This window comes from Engraulis encrasicolus, unplaced genomic scaffold (genome assembly GCF_034702125.1).
Source record: "Engraulis encrasicolus isolate BLACKSEA-1 unplaced genomic scaffold, IST_EnEncr_1.0 scaffold_1361_np1212, whole genome shotgun sequence".
NCBI classification, from domain to species: domain Eukaryota; kingdom Metazoa; phylum Chordata; class Actinopteri; order Clupeiformes; family Engraulidae; genus Engraulis; species Engraulis encrasicolus.
The window spans coordinates 1-9,586 of NW_026944858.1; the positions used below are offsets into that span (position 1 = coordinate 1).

Here is a 9,586-nt window from a genome sequence, read left to right on the forward strand (position 1 = left end):
TAGTGTTATGACTATCCTGTACCTGAATACCCACTGTATATCCCATCGCATAAGTGTAATGTGACTGTCTGCTTCAACATTTGCAGTTTTGCCCTATAGTTAACAGTAGCATGACTCAATCAAATGGGAATCACTGACTGAAAAATAAATTGTTTGTCATCTTCCAGGAATTCCACAGTTTTTCACGACTCCGCCAGAGGTTGTTAAGTTTGTCACCATGGTGATCTTCACTATAACTGCTCAACACGCAGCCGTGCAAAATGCAAAGGTACCTTTCCAATATGGCCACCGATTTTCATCTTTCAATAGATATGAACACTAGATGCCATTGCATGGTGACCACTACTTTGTATTGGAATGAATGCCGCAAGTTATTTTGCCGCCATGTAAACAATACAATATGTTTAGTGTTTAGACAGTATAAGGTGGCGGTGAAACATTTATGAAATGCATAGGATACTGGGCCAAGATGGCGGCACCCACGGTTGGGCCATGCCAAAAGGCTACACGGCATCTCGTGGTCATATGCGCATTTGCCATCTTTATACTTGTGGTGTTCCCCTCCTTATTCTCTAATGTGTGTTCTGTTTCTTTCTATATTTCCCTCTTGTTCACATGTGTGGCTCTCCCCTCTCTCTCCCTCTCTCCTCTAGTTTGACTTTGGTGGCTGGATGCCCAACGCTCCTTTTGCACTGAGACGGCCTCCTCCAACTGAGAAGGGTCATGCGACCATGGAGCAGATCCTGGAGGCCTTACCGGACAAGGGCAGCACAGCAATGCCCATTGCAGTCCTGAAACACTCTAGCGAGGATTACTCGGATGTTGTAAGTCTGTTTAAGCTATAGTGTTAGAATCCCTTTAAAAAGTGCTGTATGATGTGAGCTGTGTATGGTGTCCATTTAAAATTGTAGTGCGTGCGTGCGCGTCTAAATGAAACACTTGACTGGGCTCCTCTTCTCCACAGTACCCGCTGGGCCACTTTCCCGAGCAATTGTTTGGAGAGGAAGCCCCTCTGAAGGTTATGGAGGCCTTCCGGTCTGACCTGAAGGTGCTTTCGGACGCCATTGACAAGAGGAACGCACAGCTGGAGCTGCCGTACACACCCCTGAACCCCAGAGACATCATTAACAGCATCTGCAAATGATATCTGTTTTGTATGTAATCAAAAACAAAATAAAAATGTTTGTGTGAAAAACTACTGCAGCACGTCCTTTTTGTTACATTTTAGCTGGGTCTCTTAGCGTCCAAAAAGGGCCTAATCGTTACGCGCTGGATAGAAGCACCAAAATCGGTGTAGACCTTCCTTAGGGTGTTCTCCATCATTTCAGAAGGGGTGCCCCAAATTTCAATGTCATTAAGGTCATTTTTATGGGGTAAATCCAAGATGGCTGCCCAAAACCAGCCAATAGTAGTAAAATGCTGTACTGCCTGGACATAACGGTGTTATGGGTCAATCCACCTATTTGTTTGTGATGTATACAAACTGAACTTTCAAAATATGTGCAAAACTTACCATAAAAACAATGTTATATATGTCTTATTTAGATTCAAAAACAGGAAAATCATAAAAACCATGGTCAGAATGAGATCACTCTACAATTGAGAGCTCATTTCTGGGCATTTAGCTATTGAACCAACATTCATTAAGAGTTTTAAAAACTTGCAGTGGGTCATATCTATAAAATCCCAAAAGAAAATTGTGGTTAGAAAATTTAGGGGAGAAGAGATAAACCCTTGAACTGGGCCACACATAACTGTCCCAATGTTAGCATGCTAGCATTAGCAGGTTCAGACACTCAGTCTGCTCTTCAGATAAAGATGGCAAACAATAATTTGAATCCCACTTACACATGCGCGCACACACACAAACTACTACTACTTCCTTAGGACCCCATCAATGATTTAACCCTAGGAGTCCAACTGAAATATATTCATATCAATCAAGTCAATAATACATGTACATATCAAGTGTCAGTGACAGCTGTCAAATGACAAATGTATGCTGATTAATGTTCAGATATGTATATCGCAGTCCTAAGTGTACAATGGGGTGATAAGGGCATTTATGCTTAGGAAATTATGAATAATCAATATGCAATACACCATACATAGGCCTACAGTATATTGACAGATACTTTGTTTTAAAAGAGCAAAATGGTAACATGTCTGTTTTTCCATCTACTTTTGGCTTTAATCTAGATGACATGTTTTTTTTTTCTCAGACCTCACTGAGCTTTTTTTCCCCCTCACAACTATGAATCAAGCGAAAGGGAGTTTTTCCTCACCCCTGATGCCACCAGGGGCCGCACCTGAGCGCCCAATCTCTGTGTGACTATCTATGACTTATGATAGGCCCAGCCACTATGGACCTTACACATCTAAGAATCCTGGTCCTAACCTACGTTGACCTTATGACTCTACATTCTCTGTCTATCTCTTCTTCCTCTGCCTTCCTGCTTTTTCTGTCTCTCCTCTATACCTCTCCTTTTAAATCTATCTCTAACAATGTTTTTTCCCATTTGTTAAGCACTTTGAGTTACATGCCTTGTATGACACAGTGCTATACAAATACAATTATTATTATTATTATTATTATTATGTTGGCTACCTAACCACTTAATTTATTGTTTGCTCGTTATTTTTTATTTGTGGGTGTGGTCCTTTGTTTAAAACATGTCTGCCTGCCTTCCCTCTCTCACATAGGCTACTAAAATAGTCTTTCAAAAACTTAAAACAACAGCATGTGGAAATCCTTTTGGCTTTGGAGGGTTAACGTCTATAAGACTATACTGTACTCTACTGTATTGCACTGTACTGTACTCTACTATACTGTACTGTACTGTACTGTGATATACCGTACTGTACTCTACTGCACCGTGCAGTATGCTACTGTACTGTACTGTACTGTACTGTACTGTACTAGACTGCACCGTACTGTATGCTACTGTACTGTACTGCACCGTACTGTATGCTACTGTACTGTACTGTACTCTACTGTACTTTATTATACTGCACCATTCTGTATGCTACTGTACTGTACTGCACTCCACTGCACTGCACTGTACTGTACAGTACAACTATAGAACTGAAACATGTAGAGCGGTGGTGCTCAAACTGTGGTACGCGTACCACTGGTGGTACTTGAGACATCTCTGGTGGTACTTGGAATACCATTATGAACCTCTCCTGTACTGACTGGCAAAAGTGAATATGGAAGGCCCTTTACATGCGCGATATTCTGATGTTGGTTGTCAAGGTGGTACTCGGAGAGCTCAATATTTTCTCAGGGGGTACTTCACACAAAAGGTTTGAGAACCACTGATGTAGAGCATTCTGAGGACATGTACAATATTATGCAAAACGGTGTAGTGGGAATGAGTTATGTTACTGTTACCACTCAAAATCTTGAAGGTTAAAAAAAGTCGTGTGGCATTTTGTTTGGGGGGGCGGGGTATGATCGACTATTCTTCCGCCCAGACTATTTATGTGCCTTGCATATCAAGAAAATGAGTCCAGGTAATGATTTACTTTCATAGTATATACCATATGAGAAGTGTTGTTCTATATAGATATTTCTCCTATGGGTAAGGGTGGCAAAAGACCTACAGTACATGTTGTCCATCAGCTGTCAGTTTTGATAGCAGTTTAAGTACTCAATGATTACTGACTAACTAACTAATACAACTTTTGACACAAGTACTAGGTGAGGACTTGTCTGCAAATATATATTTTTTTATCTCTGTCTTCTTACTCAACATACACTAAGAAATCATTCCCATTTAATTTGAACTGAAGCCATACTGTGGCCTACATGTAGGCCTATATTGAGTAATCTGTAATGCCATTCTAAAGATGACTGAAATGCTCTCACAATATGCACTTGTAAAAATATAGAATTAGGTGATCTTATAGGGTTCTTCATACATATGGAAAGGTCCTGTCCTTTACCCTCTCTCATACAAATAAAATACGTATATCTGTTATGGAAATTAGAGGATGGGGAACATGCTACCTAGGGCATCTTGCACTGACACTATCCCATTCAAATCGAGCATTAGCAGCAGTCTATTCTCACCATAGTTTTAGTGTTGGCAATGCTCATTTTAATTCAGACCAAGAATCTTCTCAAATCGTTCACAATGTTACATGCTGTCAAGCACGTAAGCACAGACTCACCCATACTTTCACACTATGTACATTTTGTAGTTTTATCAATCTGGTCTAGCAGGCTACCCTTGCTTCATCTCTTCTGAGGACTATATTAACATTGTCAGCTAAGTATAATGTCATGTAATAACAATGTAATGCGTTACCAACATGACATATTGTATATGACATGGTAGACATTTTTTTTTCAAGGGGCACCCCTTCTAGGATGTCTTCAAATCAGTCAAGGAACACGTGTACCGAATTATATGCTTCTATCCAGCGCGTAACGATTTCTCGGCTTACAGCCCCTACTATTTGTTGCTGTAGCCCTTGTCATTTTGCAAAATATGCCCTTATTAATATACCGGTACTTCACTGGAAAAAAAACTTCATACTGGCATATGACGAACATACTAGATCAACACTGAATCTTTTTTTTTAGGCCTATTTTAAACACCGCACGTGTTTTCGATTTCCAATCAAATTGTGTGCCTATCTGCCACTTGATTAAGACCAACTGAAAATTATCGCGCCAATTAGAGCTAACAGGTTTAAAAACGTCTTCATCCGAGCACAGTGCAGGAGACGGCTTCCCCACGTGCTGCACTTCTCCAACATGCTCGCGCTGCACATTTTAGTTATACTATGTTTGCATATGTCGCCGAGTAGTGCGAATCATGATGATCAACATGTTCCAATTGAAACGAAATTTACCGCAGCTATTTTAACAAACACGGCAGCGACATGTCTGCATTACAATCTGACCCTGTACATTGGAGATGGGTCAAGGGAAGGAACTAGAAATCTTGTCAGTGTCGTCCTTCATGGGGTCGGTCTGGTCAGCGAGCCTATCGAGTTGAACGCAAGGCACACCAGATTGGAGCGAGGGGCGGTGAGTAGATCTGGATTCTTGTGTTTTCTTATTTCAATAATGTGCATGTAGGCCTACAGTTGTTCAGATTTGACTATTTGTATGCTGGATTGATACGTTCCCTTCTGTAGATATATGCAGAATTCTTGTTCTAAAATACAGTTCAATGGTAGGCCTACAGATCTTCCACTGTTTCCTCATCTCCTTTTGTGTTCAAAGAGTAGCCATGTTTGCTACTTGTTTTGTATTAAGAAGGGCATGGCCAAAAGGACTTGGATGTTCATGTCTATACATGAATGTTCTCAGATGTGTTCAACAGGTGTCTGACCGCTCCTTTGGGTGCTCACACAAAGATGGTTGCTGTGTGTTGCCACATAAGTTAACCAGCAATCCCTACCAGCTATGGAACCTCCTTGCCCTGAATGAATGAGTGTCTTCATACAACAAGCAGTAATGATTTTTTTCTATTGCAGATATATCAGGTTCCTGTGAACCTCTCTGCTCCTTTGGGAGAGCTCATCACAATTGAGCTGCACTCGCAGCCATTGCTGCGCATCGATGACACTTGGCTATGTGACAAGATCACCGTCCAGATGTGTGAGGGTGAAGAGTTGCTTTTTCCCTTCTACCGCTGGGTTAATCACCAGCAACCCCAATTTCTACGGCCTGCTACAGGTATGAAGCATTTGTTTAGTTGTAGTTCATTTGATGGGGACGGGTGTAGCATGAAACCTCTGGAGCATGTCTCTGTTCACACGGCCCATTGGTCCCACATCACAAGACTTTTAGCATTATTTTGTAAGGCCCAAGTGATTAATATGGCACATTCCATACTGTAGTGATTACTTCAGCTCTGCAAATCTTCACTTTTTCCATCAATTTCTCAGTTCAGCAGTGTTCATCACTAATGGAAAGCCTTTGTAGAATGCCACCGTCTTACCATCCACATTGTCTATGTGTTTTCAGCCATATTTGAGTCCCAGGATGTGAACCCCATTGGGCAGAAGCAAAGGAGGATGGAGCTGGAACAGTCCCGAAAAAAATACAGGTCTGGTCCGCTCAGCTCAGTCCACCTACAGTACAGTAATATCATGTGCCAGTGTTGCACTTTCACCATACATTTACGTCTACTTTTACATTGGCCACCTCTGGGATCAATGTTAACCACTACTGTAAATTCATTCACCGGCTTGTGGGGACAGGTGGTCAATCTAAGAAGATGGCCTACCCGCGTGGCGTCGGTCGCTGCTGAAAAGAGCCATGACCTTCCCAAAGATGTCCAGTACAGCGCCAAGATGGCTAAGGATCATGCCTCTGCTATACAGTAAGATTCCCCTCCTGTACAGCTGTAGTCACATTTTAGTGTTCAATGAGGTGTGAAGGGAAGTGCAGTGAAAGCCCAACTGGGAAACTCCAACTCCCAATGTCATTGTGACACAACACTCGACAGCACAGAGTGTTCACTGCACACTGCACAGAACAAAATTGCATTTATGCCTCACCCGTGCATGGGGGCAGCCCCCAGGGAGCACCCAAGGGAGCAGTGCGGCAGGACGGTACCATGCTCAGTTGGGACTGGGAGTCGCACGGGCAAGACCTTTGGGCTACAAGTTCTGATGCCCTAACCGCTTACCCCTGACTGCAACATGAAACATGAAGGTGGCATACTGGTAGTAGCAGTATAGTGTATAGTACACTTGGTTCAATATGAATACTTGTTTCAGTGTATATGTAGTACACTTGTTTGTTTGAAAATGTTATAAAATGAATTGCTGTTGGTTGTCTCAACCCCCTTCTCCTTGATCTGCAGGCATGCCGAAGAGACAATAAAACACTTGTTGACCTCTACGGAACAGTGGGACCATAAATTCTCAGGACTGGAGCACCTCATGCCGGGGGCAAGAAGCCAAATCTATGGTACTCTGTACTCCGTGTGTGTTGCATATGTAGTCTGAGACAGAATATCTTGAATCGGCGTCATCTACACCATTTTTAATGTGAATTGGCTCATCTGAGTTACTGTGTTGGAAGAGCATAACATGGAACTTATTTGAATGACTTGACCTGGGAGCAGCCGTGCCTTAATAGTTTGGGAGTCCTGGATCAGAGACGGAGAGTTCTAGGTTCTAATCCCACCCTGACCAATAAGGCTATCTTGCTGAAGTAGCCTTGAGTAGCTTAACTGCACATCCAAAGCGGCCTGCAGCTATTGCAGGGTATTGGCTACACTCCCTAGAGCTGTCAGCTGATTTCAGTATAGCGTGATGCAACTGATGTTTGAGGTAGAGACTATTCGTATGGATTATTTTCCAGAATGCATGGATGTAGGGTGTACGCCACTTTAAGAGACTGGTGGAGGTTCAGCACATTGCAGGCAAACCGCCACTAAATGCCACAGACACAGATAGCATCTTCCATTAAAAGATATATTCAATACTGTAAATCAAGATCTGTGTTTTTGTAGAATATGTGAAGGAGCACTGGGCAGAAGACTCATTCTTTGGCTACCAGTTCCTGAACGGCTTCAACCCCATGGTGATCCAACGCTGCTCCGAGCTGCCCAAGAACTTTCCCGTCACCGAGGAGATGGTCAGGGATTCCATGGGGGGAAGCACCTTGGAACAAGAGATGAAGGTAAAGTAGGTTAGCAGCACAGCACGGTGCCATACATGGGATGTGAAGTGCATCGATTTATTCCCTATAGTGGTGCCCTCTAGAGTCCAGAGTGAAAGTAGCATGCTTTGGTTACTGGCATAGAGCATGACTTGGGATTGAGTTGCACCATTTTGCTCTCAATGTTCTTTGTGAATTTTTACAATGCATAAAAAATATGACTCATGAAAGCCTTATTCTATACAGCAAGGCAAGTGGGCTGATTAAAAATTTAAAAACAATTGCAAATAAGGTTTGTTTCCAAACAGTGTTCCAGGTATGTCAATGTTTGTCACACTGATTTGGGGGTTGACTGGTATCAACCTCAGTGGATCACATATGGAGGGTTCTTTTTTGCGGTGGTGGTACCTCTTGTGGTGGAGTCTTTTGGTGGTTATTATTATTCTGATGGTGTGTGTATTGTCAATGTGCCCCCTGTAGGATGGGAACATCTTCCTGGTTGACTACAGGATATTGGATGGACTTGTGGGAAACGTAGTCCATGACGAGCAGACTTACCTTGCTGCTCCTCTGGTCTTGCTCTACGCCAACCCTAAGGGCCAGATGATGCCCATTGCCATTCAGGTACACTAATCAATCAGTTATGGGTAAAATAATCTAATCAGGTGTCAGGCTTGTAACCTAAGGTTTGCCTTGGGAGGTGTGGGAGGTAATTAACATGTGCACTCCCCCGTCCTCCTCCATGGCTGAGGTACCCTGCTTGTGGATCATCCGATTGCCTGTGTCTCTAGGCAACATGACGAATCAACAAATGGGGGAGGGGTGGAGGATGAGCATTGACCAGATTATGTGTTACATTAGAACATTAGCACTTGAATAAATCAAATGCACAAATTTCAACACGGTTCACTCTTCCTCCAACCAGTAATTGTTTCTATTTAGCTGTTCAAGGCGCTGTGTACGAATGGAAATGGTATGAAGGTGTGGTTAGATTAGGCTACCTTTAGTGTCTTTGTGTATATATAGTATTACTTTTTTGGATTGTAAATGATTATTTTGTCCGCCAGCCAATGACTCGTTATTCTATGCATTGTGTTTGTGTGCGTAGCTCACACAGGAAGTCACCGTTCCAGATGCGTGTGTGAAGGGAGAGCTGAAGCAGAGCCCCATCTTCCTCCCCACTGACGGTAAGTATGACTGGCTCCTGGCCAAGACGTTCGTCCGCCTCGCTGACAGCGTGCACCTAATGGTCACCCTCTGGTTGAGGACTTACCTCCTGGGTGAAGTGTTCTCCATGGCCACTTTGAGGAACCTTCCATCCACGCACCCGCTCTATAAGGCAATGTTGTGTGGGTCATGGGTCGTGACATTTCGTATGAATCCATGTTATTTTAACAGTGGCATCTACACATGGTTGTGCCAACTGGATGCAGCTGCTTTCCAACTGGCATTGCTATGTTGCAGTTGTTTGAAAAGCGTCTGGTGCAGTAATGAACAGTTCATATGATGGTCAATTTGAAAGGAAGCATTTCTCCTGTAGGACTGGGGCCATAAATTAATTTCTCGTCCGTGTTTTTGTCATTTAGCTCCTCATCCCCAACACCAGATATAACATCGCGGTACAATGTCAATCGGCCGAAGTATAGGTGATGAATGAAAGGTGGTTATCTGGGCAAGGTAAGTATAGGGTCTCCAAGCCTACCGATTCCTCGATTATTGCTTTTGTCCAAATCACACTTTGAACCAAATGATTGTCTGCATTTTTATTCATTGTTATGCCCTTATTGAGAGGATTGCATTAAAAGAGAAATTATGTGGCTAAACCTTGTTGGTGACTCCTGGCCTCCAAATGTCACTGGGCAGGATGAAGTCAACCTTTTTGATTTGTGATCAAATGGCACACGATTGCACAATAGAACTTTGGCTTCTTGCATTTCGTTATGTGGAAAAGGG

At 42.9% G+C, this 9,586-nt stretch overlaps 3 protein-coding genes across 3 annotated transcripts; all 3 read left to right on the plus strand.

The window, feature by feature from the left end:
• The first annotated feature begins 169 nt into the window (after nucleotides 1–169).
• LOC134442268 (hydroperoxide isomerase ALOXE3-like) lies at nucleotides 170–1,198 on the plus strand. Its single transcript, XM_063192507.1, has 3 exons — nucleotides 170–268; nucleotides 654–824; nucleotides 965–1,198. Exons 1-3 carry the CDS (start codon nucleotides 218–220, stop codon nucleotides 1,142–1,144), a joined length of 402 nt encoding a protein of 133 aa, XP_063048577.1. The 5' UTR covers nucleotides 170–217; the 3' UTR covers nucleotides 1,145–1,198.
• Nucleotides 1,199–4,598: 3,400 nt separating this feature from the next.
• On the plus strand, nucleotides 4,599–6,253 carry LOC134442270 (hydroperoxide isomerase ALOXE3-like). Its single transcript, XM_063192509.1, has 4 exons — nucleotides 4,599–5,041; nucleotides 5,494–5,695; nucleotides 5,987–6,068; nucleotides 6,223–6,253. The coding sequence occupies exons 1-4, from the start codon at nucleotides 4,766–4,768 to the stop codon at nucleotides 6,233–6,235; spliced, it is 573 nt and encodes a 190-aa protein (XP_063048579.1). The 5' UTR covers nucleotides 4,599–4,765; the 3' UTR covers nucleotides 6,236–6,253.
• Nucleotides 6,254–6,261: 8 nt separating this feature from the next.
• LOC134442269 (arachidonate 12-lipoxygenase, 12R-type-like) lies at nucleotides 6,262–9,252 on the plus strand (the record flags this gene model as incomplete). Its single annotated transcript, XM_063192508.1, has 6 exons — nucleotides 6,262–6,344; nucleotides 6,831–6,937; nucleotides 7,485–7,654; nucleotides 8,114–8,257; nucleotides 8,742–8,972; nucleotides 9,220–9,252. Coding segments are annotated over exons 1-6 (714 nt in total), but the record flags the coding sequence as incomplete, so codon positions are not given.
• Nucleotides 9,253–9,586: the final 334 nt, after the last annotated feature.